Source organism: Mytilus galloprovincialis, chromosome 9 (genome assembly GCF_965363235.1).
Source record: "Mytilus galloprovincialis chromosome 9, xbMytGall1.hap1.1, whole genome shotgun sequence".
Classification (NCBI taxonomy): domain Eukaryota; kingdom Metazoa; phylum Mollusca; class Bivalvia; order Mytilida; family Mytilidae; genus Mytilus; species Mytilus galloprovincialis.
Genome location: NC_134846.1, coordinates 1,223,502 through 1,243,286, shown reverse-complemented (window position 1 = coordinate 1,243,286; position 19,785 = coordinate 1,223,502). Strand labels below are relative to the sequence as shown.

The 19,785-nt window shown below is 31.3% G+C and overlaps 1 protein-coding gene across 1 annotated transcript; it reads left to right on the top strand.

The window, feature by feature from the left end:
* The first annotated feature begins 6,331 nt into the window (after window positions 1–6,331).
* Window positions 6,332–17,871, top strand: LOC143044200 (4-aminobutyrate aminotransferase, mitochondrial-like). The gene is made up of 13 exons (XM_076216103.1): window positions 6,332–6,450; window positions 6,689–6,813; window positions 7,321–7,438; window positions 8,065–8,114; window positions 8,317–8,397; window positions 8,969–9,061; window positions 9,664–9,790; window positions 10,467–10,615; window positions 11,174–11,311; window positions 12,185–12,352; window positions 14,665–14,811; window positions 15,920–16,031; window positions 16,530–17,871. The coding sequence occupies exons 1-13, from the start codon at window positions 6,390–6,392 to the stop codon at window positions 16,685–16,687; spliced, it is 1,527 nt and encodes a 508-aa protein (XP_076072218.1). The 5' UTR covers window positions 6,332–6,389; the 3' UTR covers window positions 16,688–17,871.
* Window positions 17,872–19,785: the final 1,914 nt, after the last annotated feature.

Below are 19,785 nucleotides of genomic sequence, written 5' to 3'. Positions count from 1 at the left end.
CATCTGGAATTGTTTTCCTTTTAATAATTATTAGAACAAATTAGACAATTACAAAACAGGGTTAGAATGTATATTTATAACTCTTCAAAGTTCATATTTAGTGTGCAAATGATATATTTGAATGAGATGTGTTTGAGTGATTATTTTTGTTAAGAACATATTATTTGTTGGTTTGTTATATTTATTTATGTAGAGATTTTTCTTATACAATACGGCTTTTTCCTTTTATGTCCCGTCATGAATTTTCTATTTTTACACATTACTACAATGGTATATCTTTATATTTATAATAGTAGCTTTTTCTGATTATATGATTAAAAAAATATCATCACGCTAGAAATACATTTATTGGATATGCCTTGCTTTCAATAAATATGCTACCTTTTATAGCTGACTATGCGGTATGGGCTTTGCTCATTGATGAAGGCCGTACGATGATCTATAGTTGTTAATGTCTGTGTCATTTTGGTCTCTTGTGGACAGTTGTCTCATTGGCAATCATACCACATCTTCTTTTTTATAGCTTATAAAAAAATTATTAACACAAGTTTTTGTTTCGACACAATCATTTTTACACATTTTTACCAAAAAAATGGTTAATAATAATAATTTACAACCATAACTTTTAAAAAAAATATCACTTTTGAAAGTGAAGTTTTGAGGTTGATTTCTGTGAAAAATAAAAGAAAATGTACACATCAAGCTAAAGATTGAATCGGTAGCTAAACAATAATTTTACACTTCTAATTACTTTAGCTATTACTTTTCAACCAGAAATATACAAGATCTTTATTCTGAGATCGGCAAACCATCCATTAGAATGCCTTATGATCTCCAGATATTTGCATGTGCTGGATGATATTTAGTAAGGAGCATTTATAAAATTATTCAGTTCAGCTTTGTACATGTATTAATTATGATATTGATTAACTGAGAGAAAGTAGTGATATTATGGTATGCGACTATTCAAGATAGTGTAAACAGTATATCATATAAGATATGGAAACACAAGGTACAAAAGAAGGGCACATCTGAGAAGATGTGACTGTATAATTGGTTATCTGTATCAATAAATATATCACAGTGACCTACTTTAGTATAAGGATATTGTTATTGGCTTGTAGTACTTAATTAATATTGAATGTACATGTATTCCATAACGAACAAAAGAATTTAATTCTGATAATCATTGTATAACCCTGCAATGTATATTATAGTGGTGTTAGGAATGTTGAGAAATAAACTTGTTCTTAAGTACAATTGTTTATTTTTAATGATACCTGAACAAAAGGTAGATGTAGTTTAGAAAGTGAGCTTATTGTATTGGACAGTAAGGTGGTTCTGTTGCTAAATTACACTATTATATAGTAAAGAAGATGTGGTATGATTGCCAATAAGACTTTTCAATAGATACCAAATCACATAGAAGTTAAACAACTATAAGTCCCTATATGGCCTCCAAAGTTAACAACTATAAGTCCCTATATGGCCTCCAATGTTAACAACTATAAGTCCCTATATGGCCTCCAATGTTAACAACTATAAGTCCCTATGTGGCCTCCAATGTTAACAACTATAAGTCCCTATATGGCCTCCAATGTTAACAACTATAAGTCCCTATATGGCCTCCAATGTTAACAACTATAAGTCCCTATATGGCCTCCAATGTTAACAACTATAAGTCCCTATATGGCCTCCAATGTTAACAACTATAAGTCCCTATGTGGCCTCCAATGTTAACAACTATAAGTCCCTATATGGCCTCCAATGTTAACAACTATAAGTCCCTATATGGCCTCCAATGTTAACAACTATAAGTCCCTATATGGCCTCCAATGTTAACAACTATAAGTCCCTATATGGCCTCCAATGTTAACAACTATAAGTCCCTATTTGGCCTCCAATGAGCAAAACAAATACTATATAGTATACTATTAAAGACCCCAAAAATGAAAAAAATATAAATTATTTCAAAAGGAAAAAACTAATATCCTGATTTATGTAAAAAAAAAAGGATAAACAAAAAAATCAAATATGATATACAGAAACAAAGGACAACCACTCAATAACAGGCTTTTGACTTGCAAAAGGCACTTACAGAATATGTTGAGGTTTAACATGTCTGCTAGTGCTGAACTCTCCTTAACCTTGAATAGTGGGTGTACATTTCAACGTTAGATCAAACTCTAAATTTTGGTGAAAATAACTCAACTCATCATATTGATTGAAAGCACGTAAAAACCCGAACAAAAACACTAAATAGAAATATGAAGATGTGGTTTGAGTGTCAATGAGACAACTGTCCAGCCCAGTCACAATGTGTAAAAGGCAAACAATTATAGGTAAAAGTTCGTCATTCAACACAGAGTCTTGGCTCACACAAAACCACAAGCTATAAAGGTCACCAATGACTAGTGTTAAATCATTCAAACCGGAAAACCAACGGTCTACAAAAAGGCAACAGTAGTATACCACTGTTCAAAAGTCATAAATACAAATCCTGGTTACAAACTTAAACCGAGGGAAACGCATCAACTATAGGAGGAAAATAACGAAACAGCAGAAACACTGAAGTGCAACCAAAAAAAAAACACAATGCAACACACACAGAAACGAACTATAAGATAACCACTGCCTTTTCCTGTACTTGGTACAGTACAGTTTAAAAAATTGAATCTGGTTTTGTGGCTAGACAAACCTCACACTTTTATGGCAAAGTTAACTATTCCACTTAAATGACAACATTATATGACAGGAATACAGTACAAATAAATGCAAGAACATTTAGGACAGAGAAATACACAAATAAACAATACAATCGTACATTTCAACATTCTAACAACAAAATAGAAATAAACACGTAAAACAACAGAATCACGAACTGTCCGTCACACGACCGTATCAGCACCACACAATTGACGTCACAGGTTAAAATAAATGTAATATAATTCAAGATCTAATCTATATAAAAACGACAAACACTTATAAATCTATGTAAAACAATGTTAAAAAGACAACCACAACCTTTGACAATAAGGTGTCAAACAAAACAACGCACACGGGCATACTCAAATACAAAACCCCTGCTGCCTAGAAAACGGCATAACCAAACCACACAACAAACAAAAGAACTGGAATGAAAACCAATTTTCACACCAAATACATATCAAAGGCGGAACACATATAAAACACAATGAGACGAGATACAAAATTATCAAACATTGAACAACAAAACTTCACCACAAATCGTGTCAACACGACAAACCAACACAAAACACAAAACATAAAACATAAAGAACAGATCTGAGAGTACTCACATTTACTGAATGCTTTTGTTATACAACTGCCATATAAGTTGGAGCTTTAGCTAGCTATAAAACCAGATTCAATCCACCATTTGCTACATAAGAAACTGCCTGTACCAAGTCAGGGATATGACAGTTGTTATCCATTCGTTTGATGTGTTGAGCTTTTGATTTTTGACATTTGATTAGATACTTTACGTTTTAAATTTGTCTCAGAGTTTGTTATTTTTTGTTATTCCAGAGCAACTCGCAAAATATCATGAGCAGCTTAAATCAAATAAAAATTGGGAGCAACTCAAACGTAATTAGAGCAATGACTCAATGCACAAAGTATAATTTTAAATATAACTTTCAGCTACTCACAAACTGATCATATAATGCAAACTAATTATTGATTGAGGAACAACGAAAATTAGGCTAAGGTCGTACAAATCTTGTCAGACAGACATGTAATAATAGTTATCAAAGGTACCAGGCTTATAATATAATACGCCAAACGCGCGTTTCGTCTAAATAATACTCACCAGTGACGCTCAGATCAAAATAGTTATAAAGCCAAACAAGTTCAAAGTTGAAGAGCATTGATGACCTAAAATTCCCAAAAGTTGTTCCAAATACGACTTATTAAATCTATGGCTTGGGTTAAGAAAATCCTTAGTATTTCGAAAAGTTCATACTTTTGTAAACAATAAATCTATAAAAATGACGATATAATTGATTTTCTTGTCAACATCGCAGTGCTGACTACTGGACTAGTGATACCCTCGGGGACTAAACGTCCACCAGCAATGGCATCAACCGAGTTAATGACGTTGATTTCCTTGTTATCATTATTGTAATACTCCCTCTTTACTCTTCAAGTTTTAAGTGGGTTTTTTTATTGGTTCTTTTACATACCTGTTTGTCTGAGTGCAATCTGTCTTTTTGCAAGTTATCGATCTTGCTATTCCAAAACAACGATGAATGACAATACTAGAAAGAACTAACATTCAAATTAATCTTAAAGATGCTAAAAAAGGTTTACATAATAAATGTGACAAAAAGGTTATCAAAAAAGTTTGTGTAGTTGATAGTTCATATCGTATGAGAATAAAACAAACATTTTAGTCAATATGCGGTCGTCCGTTGTATATACAAAGTGTTAGCCTCTGATTAGCACGGCATTTAAAATATCCAAATTCCCCAAATTACAAAAAATTAAGATATCACAAATGTCACTCCATATAATATGAGCTATGTTGGTTTAAACTGATGAAGAAGGGGACTTATGCTTTTCAGCTTTCCTTTTCGGTGGATAACTTTCTCACTCACAGTTATCATATTTAGCTAATATCTTCTTACTTATTTTTATATATATTTGATAAGCATGTCATCATTCGATGCGCAAATTGATAAAGAGATACAAATGCTAATTATACAGTAAGTTAAAGAGAAAATTATGTACCTATTTATATGTTTTCACATGAACGAAAGAATAAAAGAGAATTGTGTGTGTCGGGTTATATAAATTTCGTTACTTAGGGGAAGATTTAATAGAACTTTGTAGCTACTTGTACATTTATGTAAACAACAATGTAATGATTTAACAATCATTATTTATATTATTACCAAATTTATACTTCGTAGTTGTCACTAAATGAGGTATTTAAAACTATATTGCGGCTGTTAAGATTGAATATTTTAAATCTCGTATCTATTATTATTTCTTATAGTTTATATCAAAGACAGTTTCAACTCCTAAAACTGTTGCCATAATTGACACCTGCATTAGACGTAAGATTGTCACCAGTAAGCATTTTATGTAAAAAAAAAAGCATATGTTTGAAAAAATGGCTTGAAATAAGGCAACAGATAAATATGAAAATATTGTTATCGTTATAATTGTTTCCATTTATCCGATTTCACATGCAAATATTAAATACTCAGAATTTAGAATTAAATGCATTTATTTATTTTGGAACGTTTGCGACACCTAAACTATGTTTCTACAACCAATAAAAGTGATAAGGTCAATTTTCAATGCATAAAACACTGAATTATTAAAAACACTAAGGTTTTCTATCCTAGGCCTAGGCATATACATATATCCTTATTGGACTGGCAGACAATTTCGCAATTTTGATTTTAATGGCTCTTCAACTTTGATTGGAGCTCAACTGCTTGCAGAGTCTAATGTGAAAGAACTTCGCCTCTTACGTTAGAAATCATTAGCCCTTCAATAAATTTTATAACCATTGGCTCGATGTAACTGCATGGGGACATTTCTGTAGTTTTTGGTGTAATGTTTGGACAGTTGTTTGCCTGTTGTGTTTTTCTGTATACAATGTTGTTGTCTGTTTTTCATTGAATTGTATTTCTTATTTTTTTCCCTTTGTATAACTAAGATTAATTTGGAGAATAAAAACCAAAAACAAGATGAAATTAGCTCTGCCAATTACAGCAGAATCTGCTTACCCTTTCGGAGCACCTGAGATCACCCCTAGTTTTTGGTGGGGTTTTTGTTGCTTATTCTTTAGTTTTCTATGTTGTGTCATGTGTTCTATTGTTTGTCTGTTTGTCTTCTTTCATTCTTAGCCAGGCGTTGTCAGTTTATTTTCGATTTATCAGTTTGACCGTCTCTCTGTAATCTTTCGTTCCTCTTTTTACAGTGACATAAATATAAGATTTATTGAACGTCTAAAGAGTTGCTTGAAAATTATTACATAAAACGTTAAAATTGTCGAATAAAAATGAAGCATTGTTGTATTTCTTCATATACACGACTTTTTTTAACACTATTATCAATTTTTAATCTAGGAGTCTCGTGATTTGATTTGCTGTTTTTAAATGTGCATTCTATTTTCATAAACTTGTTGCACCTTCCCAAAGTAAAGAATGTTTAACCTTGAATGAAGATACAAAACAAGATAAAACTTCCAAATAGTCAGGTGATATTATCAATACAGACAAGATGACCACAACGTAAAAATGGGTTATCCAATCAAATGTATTCTGAATTTAATATTAGGTATAAATTCAAAACAAATGCTATAATAAGTAATATTTATTATAAACAAACTGAAGATACTAGAACTTGTGAAGAAAATGAATAGAATACATATAAACTCATTATTTCAAAAATGTATGAGATCAGGAATGGCAAAAGGTTAGTACTTCGTCATTTGGTATTACAAGGAGAGTTGTCGCATTGGTAATCATACCACATCTTCTTATTTCTATAGTGGTATAAAAACAAACATAATGACAACGTTACTCATACATTTCAAAGCACTCATTTGATTTTTTTTAATTCAGTATACGATTCATAAAATTTATGTTTGACTAGCACTCATCACGAAATAACGTAGTACCTATATAGTTACCGTAATTACTGCTTGTTTAAGGTTTGCCAATGTCGACGTCAGCGACGGTTACAAGAGCTACAGCAGAACCGAATTTTCCAGAAATGAAAACTTCAGTTCCAGGACCAAAATCTAAGGAACTAATCAGACAACTTGGAACCATACAAGTAAGTTGACAATTTTTGTCCTTAGTTATAGGTTTCGTAAAATAAGCTGAAAACAATCTGCAAGCATGCCCAGTGAGAATTTGGAATGGTAAATGAACTAACTCGAAGTCCATCAACTTCGTCTTTTATATGGCCTTTTTGTCTTTTTTTATTCAAGCATTACTAATTGAGACGAAATTTGCGTCTGTCATAAAACGTTCACGATTGATATCTATGATGAGTTTTTGATTTCTAAACGTGGAAATCGTATTTTATTTTGCATAAAGTGTTGCAAATGCTGTTATTACCTAACTTTATTTATCTATATTTTAATATTGTGAGTACAAATATGCTTTGACTTATTGTAACGAGAAATCAATCAATACACAGGGACAATCTTTACTAATACAAATGATGATTTCACATTCTATAGTAGTATAGGTATGCCTCTTTGGTGGTGTATTAAAACGTGGTGATATGGTTTATATTTTTATTAAATGCATTTTATCATGTCAATTTGAAACACAGAATTCAGACGCTGTACATTTCTTTGTTGACTACGACAAAAGTTATGGAAACTACATTGTAGATGTAGACGGAAATGCAATGTTGGATTTGTTTACACAAATAGCGTCGCTGCCCCTCGGTAGGTTGCTTTATATTTATTTGATGTAATATTTAATGTATTTATAAAAAAAAGTTTTCACCAAAAACTATAAGTTGATCTGTTCATCTAATTGTTTTCCTAGCCAATTGAACATGTTTCAATCATTAAATCAATTTTGACATGTCTTTTTTGCGTCTCTTACCATTTTTGTTAAGAAAGTGTCTATCCTTAGCACAATTTAAGACACTATAGAGTTTGTTTAACTTACATGTTTCAAATTAAGTGTAGGGACCTCAAGATGGCGAATTGATTTTTTATGTCAAAGGTAGTATCACATGACTTGTTGCATCCGAAAATTAAGCGAACTAATCTCATTTTTACAAGAATCGACCTGAGCGTGACAAGTATAAAACTACTCTATATATACGGTGATCACTTGATATGAGATGACCCCTTTATATTTCATATCAGTGATGTGTTAGCTGATGTGTTAGCTGTACTTGCAGATTTAAAATTTAAATGTATTTTTTAAATTGTGTGGTAGGTCACAGATCAAGACATTCAACTTAGATGCATAAAACGAAAACATAGATACCAAATTATGTATTTATTACGCTTGTATCTTGTTAATTATTACATTTATTAACATTTTCGTATTTTTTAAGGCTACAACCATCCGTCTATGTTAGAAAGCATACAGAATCCAGATAATATTGTAAGTTTGTTTGTTATTACTCAAGTGAAATAAAATCATCAAAGTTTACGCCTCCTATATCTGGTCAACTTCTTTTGAAGAATCACCTGTAAAAGAATTGAAAGAGAATTATACATTTTAACATTATAAGCAATGACATGACATATAAAAAAGGTGTATAACTGGTTGTAGTACTTATATATATATCTTTTTAACTTTTTAGTATGCATTCCTTAACAGACCAGCTTTAGGATTTTATCCACCAGGTGACTGGGTGACCAGGCTTCGTTCATCATTGCTTCAAGTAAGTCAAACTATTAAAAAATCAAAACAACACGTTATTCACGCTTTTCTTGATTTCCGTCAACAGGAACGCCAAATGCCGAATATTTAAAAGCCAAGTATGTATAAGAATGGAGATATACGACTAAAAAAAATCTAACAGACATAGCCAAATACATCCCATTAGGAAACCAAAATGTAACCAAAAAGTACATAATAATTATCAAATTCATCTACGGTCAATTTTGCCTGAGGGAGGTGAAACCTCAGTTTCATTACAATTTAAACATTTATCAAAGGACATTTTTAGAAATGTGTGTTATCAATCACAACGCTACTGTTTTGCCATATCATCTTAAAGAACACAGTCATAGAAAGTTATTGGATACATCTTCAAAGCTTTTAAATTGGTTCAAAAATATAAATAAAAGATGAAAATGTCACTAGCATGATGACATTATGACAGCGACGACTCAAGTCTGAGGTATTAAAGTATAAACCTGCATACTAAAACATTGCCTTTTACAATATGACGCATATTGAAAAATATTAGTTTTTACTTTAAATTTAATGAATATTCTTACTTTTTCAAGGTTGCACCACCAGGGCTTTCTGAAGTCATGACAATGGCATGTGGATCATGCGCAATTGAAAACGGACTTAAAGCGATGTTTATTTCACATCAGGTATTTTGATGCATAGACATTTTTTCAATGATAAAATATTCTATCATGTTTACTAATTTCACAGAACTGGTTGTTCGATGAGTATGTATCCACATTTATGATATATAATGCCAACACCATACATTCTTTAGTTCTCTGTGTTGTGTCTTCTCTACTATCATTTGTCTGTTTGTCTTTTTATTTTTAGCCATGGCGTTGTCAGTTTATTTTATATCTATGAGTTTGACTCTCCCTCTGGTATCTTTCGTCCCTCTTTTTTTTTTTTTTTTTTTTAAAGCAAAGTCATTTTACAGATATTGAAAAGTCTTAAAACATTTGCAATAGATAATAAAAATAAAAGATAATCCGAATAAATCGAAACGAAATGTGCTACGAAAATAAAAGCAATATATGATTTTGAAAAGCTTTTCCGATCTGATCTAGGAATTCCTTTCATATTCACTTGTGCTATTTAGTTCTACAAGTAATCATGCACCTTTACCTTTCAAAATATCAGTCTCAAGACTTAGTATTCAGGATTATTTGGAGAGAGTTTAAAACAAAACAAATTTATATAATGTGGACTCTAATTTTACGTCTCTCATTTTATGCATTATTTGTAGGGGAAAATGAGAAATGGTCGACCACCTTCTCAAGAAGAACTGCAATCATGCTTGATAAACCAGTTTCCTGGTTGTCCTGATCTTACAGTGTTATCCTTTAAGAATGCACTTCATGGCAGAACAATGGGTATGTTTTTTACTTTTAATTTCTTAAACAAAATTAGACCCAATATGCTCTCTCTGTGCACATATGTAACACCGTCCAATGATGAAAGATCAACACATTTTTGGATTATCGAGTTTTTATTCTGTTTTGAGCTGGTTTTTTCCAGATCTGTTGAGACCAAAAGCTATCACAGCTTACAAAATTAAGTAGATACGTATCATTACAGACCTCTATGTATTTGATTTCTCATGTCATAAAAGACTTAACTTTTTATTTATTTTGAAACAAAATCATCAATCAGATAGATTTAAAGTAGATGTCTCGAGCTCTGAAAACCCAACCGTAATCTTCTATCCTTTCCATTTGAATTTGTATTTACTCATGCAAATGGTTATTGTATTGTACTATTCGTTATATAAAGAATTCGCCGTTTCAGAATCTAATGCATCCTGGGTAATATTTTCAAAAGTGTACACCACAACGTCCTGATTGGTTAAAAATGTCATAAACAATGGAAATTTAACCAATGACGTGGCGTTATTTTCATTTTGGGGTACGAACAATGAAATTACCCATGATTCTTTAGATTCTGAAACGGCTAATTGGAGTAAATGACACAAGGTTACACATGTTTAGTATCTGTACACAGTAAGGCAAATACATATGAATATACACCAATAATTACGTATTTAAATAGGTGCAGCGGCAGTTTCACACAACAAATGGACACATAAACTAGATTTTCCAGCTCCAGAATGGCCAATAGCTTCTTTCCCAGACCTGAAGTACCCATTGGAAGAGAACGTTCGTGAAAATGAAGCTGACACAAAAAGATGTTTAGAAGAGGTATTTATTTGACAGATATGTAATAATTGTAAATTGGGGCTTTTTCAGGTTTTATACCTGTTCTATATTATTTTGATATGACACATGAATAACATGCTTTTGTTTTACACTTTTGTATTTGGGTTATATTTGATTGAAAGCTTTCAATTTTGAAAAATATTGTATCTTTCACTTAGTGAAAAGTAAAATAACAAAAATATCGAATTCCGAGGAAAATTCAAAACGGAAAGTACTAGTCCATTATCAAATGTAAAAATCAAAAGATCAAACAATCAAACGAATGCACAAATGTCATGTTCCTGACTTGGTACAGGCATTTTCTTATGAGGTGGTTACAATTCAGTATCGCTTTTTTTGTATTTGAAATGAAGGACGCCTCCGGGTGCGAGAATTTCTCGTTACATTGAAGACCTGTTGGTGGCCTTCTGCTGTTGTCTGCTCTATGGTCGGGTTGTTGTCTCTTTGACACATTCTCCATTTCTATTCTCAATTCTCAATTTTATCCTTTTTGATGCAGCTACTCTTAATCAAATAATATAAATAATTGTCAATGTAAAGGTTGAAGATTTGATTGACATTTGGAGCAAGAAAAACAGGCCAGTTGTAGGGATAATAACAGAACCCATCCAGGCAGAAGGAGGAGACATTTTCGCTCCTCCAGAATTTTTCAAAGGTCTTCAAGAAATATGTGTCAAGGTAAGTAATGTTTTTTTCTGATTCGGTTGATATCAAAAAGTAGAAAGCTTAGGTTTTAATAAATAACAATACTTTTAACCTGTCAGATCAGTTAAACGTCAAAATAATAATTTATATGATTTAAAAAATATCCAAAAGATGTTTTCATAAAATATACTGTAGGATATGTGATAAACCAGTAACGATTTCTATACATATCAAAGTATGGAAACAAAACATTAAAAAACAAACAATCACAAACCGCTTATTTAGACTAACATGTATTGTACAATATGTACTATTTTCCACAAACCTCGGCACCTAGTGACATTTTGGGAGTTTACTGATTTTTTTATACGATCATTTTATGTCTATAACCGAGTTGGTAGCATCTATAAGGAAACATTCTACCCAATGACAGCATGTTTTACAAAATACGTATGGTCATTTTTTTTAGTTATTAATATTGATTCTGATCCCATTCTTGGGTTATATCTTCAAAGGCAACTTTTACATCAGTAACATTTTTGGTTTTTGTTTATTCATTTGTCTCTATTGCTATGCTTTTTTGGGAAAGGTGCATTTTTGAAGGAACCTTTATTACTCCCCATCTTTAATTCTTTTATTAAAATTTTACCTTTAGAACAAATTCGGCATTATTAATAATTTAGTAGTTGTCAACGCTCATTTGTTGGCATTTCTGTAATAAACTCTTCTGTACACGCACTGAAATGATAAGCCTGTTACCTTTGATAAATTTGTTCGTATATCTAGATAACCTTATCAATAATACTTCAGTGCCCTGATATCAGTATTCGTCTCCATTTATTATACTAGTAGTTGTAAAACATTTTTTTTCTGCCAGTTCATCGTTTGAATTTATTATATTTTTAGAACGATATTTGTTTCCAAATGGATGAAGTACAAACTGGATGTGGAGTGACTGGCAAAATGTGGGCACATGAGCACTTTAATCTTCCTCAACCTCCCGACATTGTTACATTCAGTAAGAAAATGCTGACTGGCGGATTCTACTATAACTCAAAGTTCAGACCTAATGAGGTAAATAATGTTAAACTTATAAATGATTGAGAACAGGAATTATATTCGGGGTTATTATATTTTCCACTGTAAATAAGCTAAAACACTATTGTTTAGTAATACATCTTAGACTGATGGGCACCAGTAAGGAAACTGCTTCACATTTCATTTAAAACATTCCAACAGTTTATGAATATTTGTTCTCATACTTTATAACCTTCATGTGTTCGTGTTTAGGTGCTTCCAAATAATTTGATAAAATATAGTTCAAATGAATTTAAATATTTCAACAGAACAAAACCATCAACAACCGAAAACAGTTACATTCATGCAAACAAAAATAAAAAAGAACGACACTTGGTTAAAATAGCCAGGTGTGGTCCAGCCAAATGTGGTTGAGTTAAAACAGTTATAACCGCAAACAAATCCCAATATTTTCCTATCTACACCATGTATTGAGAGTAAAATAAAGAATAAAAACCTACTCAGTGAAGATACAACAGGATGCAAACACACTTGAACTAAGAAATAAAAGACCCCACAAAACATGCTCGCTTCAACAAACTGCAAATGGAGGTAGTCATATCTGATTTTGAAAAAAGGAAAAACAACAGAAACAACAGAAAATTCAATTATGAAATATATTATAATATTTGGATGAGTATATGTAATATCCTTAGTTCCGCCACTTTGCATTATTCAATGATCAAATAAAATATATAAAAACAAATGAATTACCAGTATCTTGGTAAACTTAGAGATCGGTACGTATAGTGTATATCAAATTACAGTAAGATAAAACATAAGTTTTAATTTACCATGTAACAGAAATATAAGATGAGTCAAAAATACAAAATACAAATAATGCAATGTCAAACTTCTTAATAATGTTCATTATGTCGGATCTTTAATTTAAAAAAAAATTAATCTATTCTATTCTAAATGTGAAGCAAAATGGTATTGTAATATGCGATCCTTCAAAACTTTAAACATTCTTCGGGACCTAGCATAAAGTGTAAGTATTCGATACACACATGACGGTGTTAGACCGATTGGGTGTACATAATTTATACAACGATATTTTGGTTAACGCAAAAGGATTGATGCCAATAATTTAGGAGGATAGGGTACCATATTCTATAAAAAATATATATTATTATTTTTCATCAAAGTCCGTACAGCAGTCAAATACTGTACACTTTATTTTTGTCTTCCACAATCTTTGAAGCTGATAGCTGTATTTGTTTTTTGTGACGTTTATTTTAGGTTTGATACTTCCAATCTACACGAAGACACCAGGAGGTAAAACATAAGCAACACTGATTTATATCAGATATATCAGTTTTCATTTTTTTATAAACATATTTTCATGTTAATCTATGTACATGCATATCTTTTTCATTTTTCCGAACTTCTTGGTTTACTGTGTGCTGTTAAGTTTTATTTCGGTATTTCTCACAAAAAAATATGCTATTATTAATCTTGAATTCATATATTTGGATTGGTCAAGACAATACAGACACACAACTGTCCAATATATTTAGGACCGCACATTATTGACCTTAACATGTGTTATGATTGAGTGTTAAGAAATAAATATAATAAATAAACTTAGCAACCTTTTGGTCGATTTCTTGGCGTTGCAAAATTTATTCGGATTTTTTTTAGATATAACTTATTGCTTAAATAAGTGTTGCAGTTGTATATACTTAGAGGTTTACACTGATTCTATCCATTCTTATGTATAAAGAATATTGTCTTTCAGAAAAAGCAACAATTTTATTTTATTTGGTACTGCAAAAAGATATTACGGATGCGAAGTTTGTAATACGTTTTATGTGTATAATGGGTTTTATATGTTTCATGCAAACCTGATCATTTTTTGTCATACCAATTATATAAGCGTATTTTTCGTACTTATGCGTATTATACTGGTTGACGGAATTCCATAAATTCTGCGAATGTGCACTCGGACAGATAAAAAAGGTTTTGATTTGTCTTAATTTTTGTTAAATCTTTTGCTACTATGGGCGATTGGTATATATATCACAAGCAGTTCCAATCGATCTTTCAGTGCGTTTTCAGTTTTGAAATATTTGATTAAATTACAATCTTTTCTAGAAAAGATTTCATATCGGCACAATTGTTTTCCTTAACAAAATGGATATTGAGATAAAAACTTTGACATTCATTTCGTGCTGGTGATGACTTTTAATTTATTTGAAATCGTTTTCGGTAGATTGCTTTTAATTAATACATCTTCATCTTTTTTGACAATTTTAATTAAAATGTCCTTTTAGTGAATTCTATTTTTGACATTTTGGTTTTTGTAGGGATTTCGAATTTTCAATACATGGATTGGTGATCCCTCAAAAGTAATCCTCCTAGAAGCCGTTGTCAAAGTAATAAGAGAGCAACATCTTTTGACCAATGCCAATGATACAGGCAAACACTTCTTTGATGGATTGTATGACTTACAGGTAATATGATTGAAGAGAAGCGGAAGATACCAGAGGGAAATTCAAACTCATAGAACGAGAAAAAAAAAACAAAACAAAATGACATCGCCAAAAAAAAGACAAACCAAACAGACAAATAAAAGAACGCATTGATTGTACCTTACATGCAAAATTGTGAGGACGCATGTGGGCTTTACCGTTTACATTTGTAAATGGAGCTTTGAGAAAAATCTACGTTGTAATTTAGCGATGATAACTATTCATGTAATATTACAACAAAAAGAAATATATAAAAAAAAAAACAATATAAAAAACCCAAATCTAAGGACAACTGAGACATTTGCATATTTTAAAACATCTGGTCTGATATTTACAATTTATACAACGAGCTGATTTGTCCTCAACTTTACCAATTAAGTAAACTCATTTTAGATATCAGGACTAAATTTTATATATACGCCAGACGCGCGTTTCGTCTACTAAAGACTCATCAGTGACGCTCGAATCCAAAAGTGTTTTAAAAAAGCCAAATAAAGTACGAAGTTGAAGAGCACTGAGATCCAAATTTCCTAAAAGTGTTGCCAAATACAGCTAAGGTAATCTATGCCTGAGGTAGAAAAGCCTTAGTATTTCAAAAAATTCAAAATTTTGTAAACAGTTAATTTATAAATATAACAATATCAATGATAATTCATGTCAGCACAAAAAAGTGCTGACTAATGGGCTGGTGATACCCTCGGGGAAATTAATCTCCACCAGCAGTGGCATCGACCCAGTGGTTGTAAATAAACTCATTTTAGATATCAGGACTTAATTTTATATATACGTCAGACGCGCGTTTCGTCTACAAAAGACTCATCAGTGACGACAGTAGGTCTCCGATGTAGAATTCTCCAATTTCGATTCGAAAGAGACAAATCAAGACCAATAATATTTATTTTATCATCATGTAAAATTGTTTTCATAAAAATAAAACAAAAATACAAATTAAGATTACTAGTAGATATATTTGAAAAGTCTGCTGTTTTTAAAAAACAGAAGCTTTTAAGATAGTATTTACAAATTGAAATGCTGCAAATATATGTGTTATTTGTTAGAAATTGTCTTAAGATTTTAATGGTTATTTCAGGATAAGTATTCAAATATTCTTAGTAAAGTCCGAGGACTCGGTTTATATGGAGCAGTGGATTTTCCAGATCAGAAAACACGTGACATCGTAATGTCAAAGCTGCGAGAGAAAGGTAAGTATGCATTTATAAAGAACGACGTAAAAGTCATCTTTCCGTAATTTCATAATGCAAATACAGAAGTCTTCAACAAAGATTTATATCGACGATAAACAGACACAAACATTATTCTTCAATAATGCTTAAACTTCACTAATTTCAGTATAAGAAGAAGAAAAGTTCAAATAACAGTACCAATTTTACTACAATAGTTTGGCATTTCTGTTAGCTATGACAATGTAAAAAAGTTTATTTACATTTCATGAAAGAATATTCAGAAATAGAATTAAATGTATCAAACGTTATTTTTATAAGCTTCTATATTTTCGAATATCATCAAAAGGAACAATGTCCAAACAATACAGACAATGTTTAACTTATTAACTGCAATCAGAAACATGTTCTGAACACTTAAAATCGCAATTGTTTATGTTTTTCAATAAATAAAAAAAACCAGCTTAAACGATTCGAATTTTGTCAACAGTTTAACTTAGAATATTAAGTACTTTTTAGGAATTCACACAGGTGGTTGTGGAAGTAAAACAATACGATTTCGACCAACTCTGATTTTGAAGAAACATCATGCAGACATTTTCCTCGACAAATTTAATTTAGTGTTGGGAGACTTATCAGTTGACTCAAAGGATAGGCAATTCCAATCCGTCTCTTAACATTTAATGTCATTCTGGAACTTTTAGAACTAAGGATCATGCAGCATGATAAATAGGAGGGATCAGTTTCTGCCTTTAAATGCATAGGAGAAAGAGCAGGTGACAAAAGGGAACTGAAACTCATTGGGTAGAGCAGTTTTGATTTGGAAGTCAACACTTTTCGGACAAACATTTTTATACTTGAATATGCTTTAGAGAAACAAAATCAATATGCACAGAGAAATATGAATCCCATTAGTTATATACCCATCTTTTACACAGATGTATGTTTGGCCACCTATGCATAAATTAGCCAAATTCAAATACAAATGAGTAATTGTGGTTTTTTTTCATGTTGAATCGATTGTATGTATTATCAAATATTAACTGGTGTTTTTAAAACCATCTTATTTATAGCTTATGATTGAATGTTCAAACAATTTATTTTTTGTTCATCGTAAATGTACAAACAGACAATCTTTATTTACCACAGGTATCTTTATTTATTTGTATTTTAATTTCTGATGGTTCCGACTTCACATTCCTTTTGTCTGATTATAGCGCTTTTATTTTACAATCTAATAATATATAATTTTAAAATGCCATTGCGACTACTTCATAAATAGTAGTTAATTGCTATCTGAAACAATTGCATTAAGATAAACAACTGAAATATCACCAATAATAAGTTGAATGTTTTAGTCTCAGCTTACTACAGATTTATTTATATTCTGTCAAGAGAAGAACCTTTGTACCCATTTCTTTTTTTGAATTGTTACACTTTATGGCGTTTTATAGATAAATTTTCGGTATAGGTTTTAGTCAATTTCGAAGTCCATACGGTGACCTTTACGTACACTGACGTAATTTAGCAGATAGATATCAAATACACAATCATATCACATCGTGTTTATTTATTTTGTATACTGAGTTTATGTAATATTGTAACTTTATCTTGATAAGGGGAAGACCCCAATATGCCCCCATAATGTCATTAACCTCCATTATAGCAACATCAAGGTTATTTCTTATCCTTTGCATATTAGTATGCAGTAATGAGTATGCATAAGTTATCAGTGTAAACAGCTTTTGTTAAAAACGGTGGAAAGGTGAAATCATAATCATAATAACTATTTACATATGGACATAAGGCAAGATAATTGTAGATATACTCTTGATATTGTACAAATAAAATGTATACGTTAGTCACGTTGTTTTACATTTATTTTCATTTATTGTTTTGCCTTGACTTTCACACAAAACATTATAAAAGAACCCGACTAAATTAAAATACGAATTCAATATAATTGTAGATGTTGCCTGTCAGTTGTTTCTGTTTCTGTAGATATATAGAAAAATAAATAGCACGTGCAAGTACCAACTTGTAAATCAACCAAGTTGTTTATCTGTACTTATTTGGTACATGTAATAAGTATTCTGTCAAAACATTAAAGTGTTATATGTTTAGATAAATTATTTTCATTTCCCCTTTTCATATCTTCATCTCGTTTTGATAGTGACGCAGATGGATGACTTCAAACAAGAATCTACAACAAATGTGATGGTTTTCTAATTGTTAACTTTAAATTTTTCAGCAGTAACATACCTTCTATCCCATCGTTTGGTGTTGAAATATATCCATATGCTACACTTATACATATTCACAATATACATATTTCCCTAGATTTGGATGTTCTATACACAATAACTATATCCAACAGAGTTATAAGGGAGAACGACTCAAATTGTAATTTCATTAGTTTTACGGATACCAAGTCAGAAAAATGGCAGTTGTTATCTTATAGTTCGTTTCTGTGTGTGTTACATTGTCGTTTATTTTTGTTGCACTTAAGTGTTTCTGATGTTTCGTTGTTTTCCTATTACAGTTAATATGTTTCCCTCGGTTTTAGTTTGTAACCCGGATTTGTTTTTTCTCAATCGATTTAAAACTTTTGAATAGCGATATACTACTGTAGTCTTTATTTACCATCACATTTTTTTGACCGACACGACGTCTGTACTCATCTTATCTTATCCCAAAAGTAGCTATAGCTTTTGTAGACATGGATCTTTAGTCAAGAAAATAGTTGGCTTATTTTTTATTTACTGATTGTGTCATATTATCCATTGTGAAATTTGAACCGAGTTTGGACTCATGGTACAGGCAAAATGAGGTTGGTACATTTGTTTGTTTTTATAGTGATTGAGATGATAATACAATGTTGACTGGTGTACCCCTTTTTCATTTCAACCTATTGTGTCTGTTTGTTTTGTTCACACATCGTTGCCAATATAATGGAATTTGATGCAACTGTCGTACAGGTGAGAGGTTTGTCTAGCTATTAAACCAGGTGCAATGCTGCCAAAATGAGAAACTAACACGTCTAACTGTATTGCTATCTGAGCAAATGACAAGATCAAATGCTCAAACACATCAAACGAATGGATGACAACTGTCATAGTCCTGACATGGTACAGGCAAAATGAGGTTGGTACATTTGTTTGTTTTTATAGTGATTGAGATGATTTTCAATGTTGACTGGTGTACCCCTATTTTTGACATTTCAACCTATTGTGTCTGTTTGTTTTTTTCACACATCGTTGTCAATATAATGGAATTTGATGCAACTGTCGTACAAGTGAGAGGTTTGTCTAGCTATTTAACCAGGTGCAATACACCAGTTTCTTCATAAGAAAATGCCTGTACAAAGTCTGGAATATGGTATTTGTTATTCTTTTGTTTGATGAGTTTGGTCTTTCGATTTTGCCATTTGATTAGGGTCGTTCCTTTTTTAATTTTCCTAGAAGTTCAGTATTTTTGTGATTTTACTTTTTTCATTTGTAGAAAATGGTGGATTTACCCCTATACACACCGACATAGGTGTTAAAATTGTACTTGCAATATGATTATACTTGCAATTCATCATGGTTATAAACGGTAGTTTGGTATGCATTACAGAATGAACCTGATAATATAGTATGGTTAGGGAACGACCATTTCACTTTGAGGGGGATGGCTCTTCCTTAAAATTGTGGTCAACCAGATGACGAAAAAATTTTCTGAAATCCAGATTCCCCAATAATACCTTATAATGTTAAATGTTGAAGAAAAAAACCCA

Coding starts and splice junctions, on each gene's coding strand:
- LOC143044200 (XM_076216103.1), top strand. CDS start 6,390: ATGAATAGAATACATATAAACTCATTATTTCAAAAATGTATGAGATCA. Junction 6,451..6,688: donor GAGATCAGGAATGGCAAAAG/GTTAGTACTTCG, acceptor TGCTTGTTTAAG/GTTTGCCAATGTCGACGTCA. Junction 6,814..7,320: donor GACAACTTGGAACCATACAA/GTAAGTTGACAA, acceptor TTTGAAACACAG/AATTCAGACGCTGTACATTT.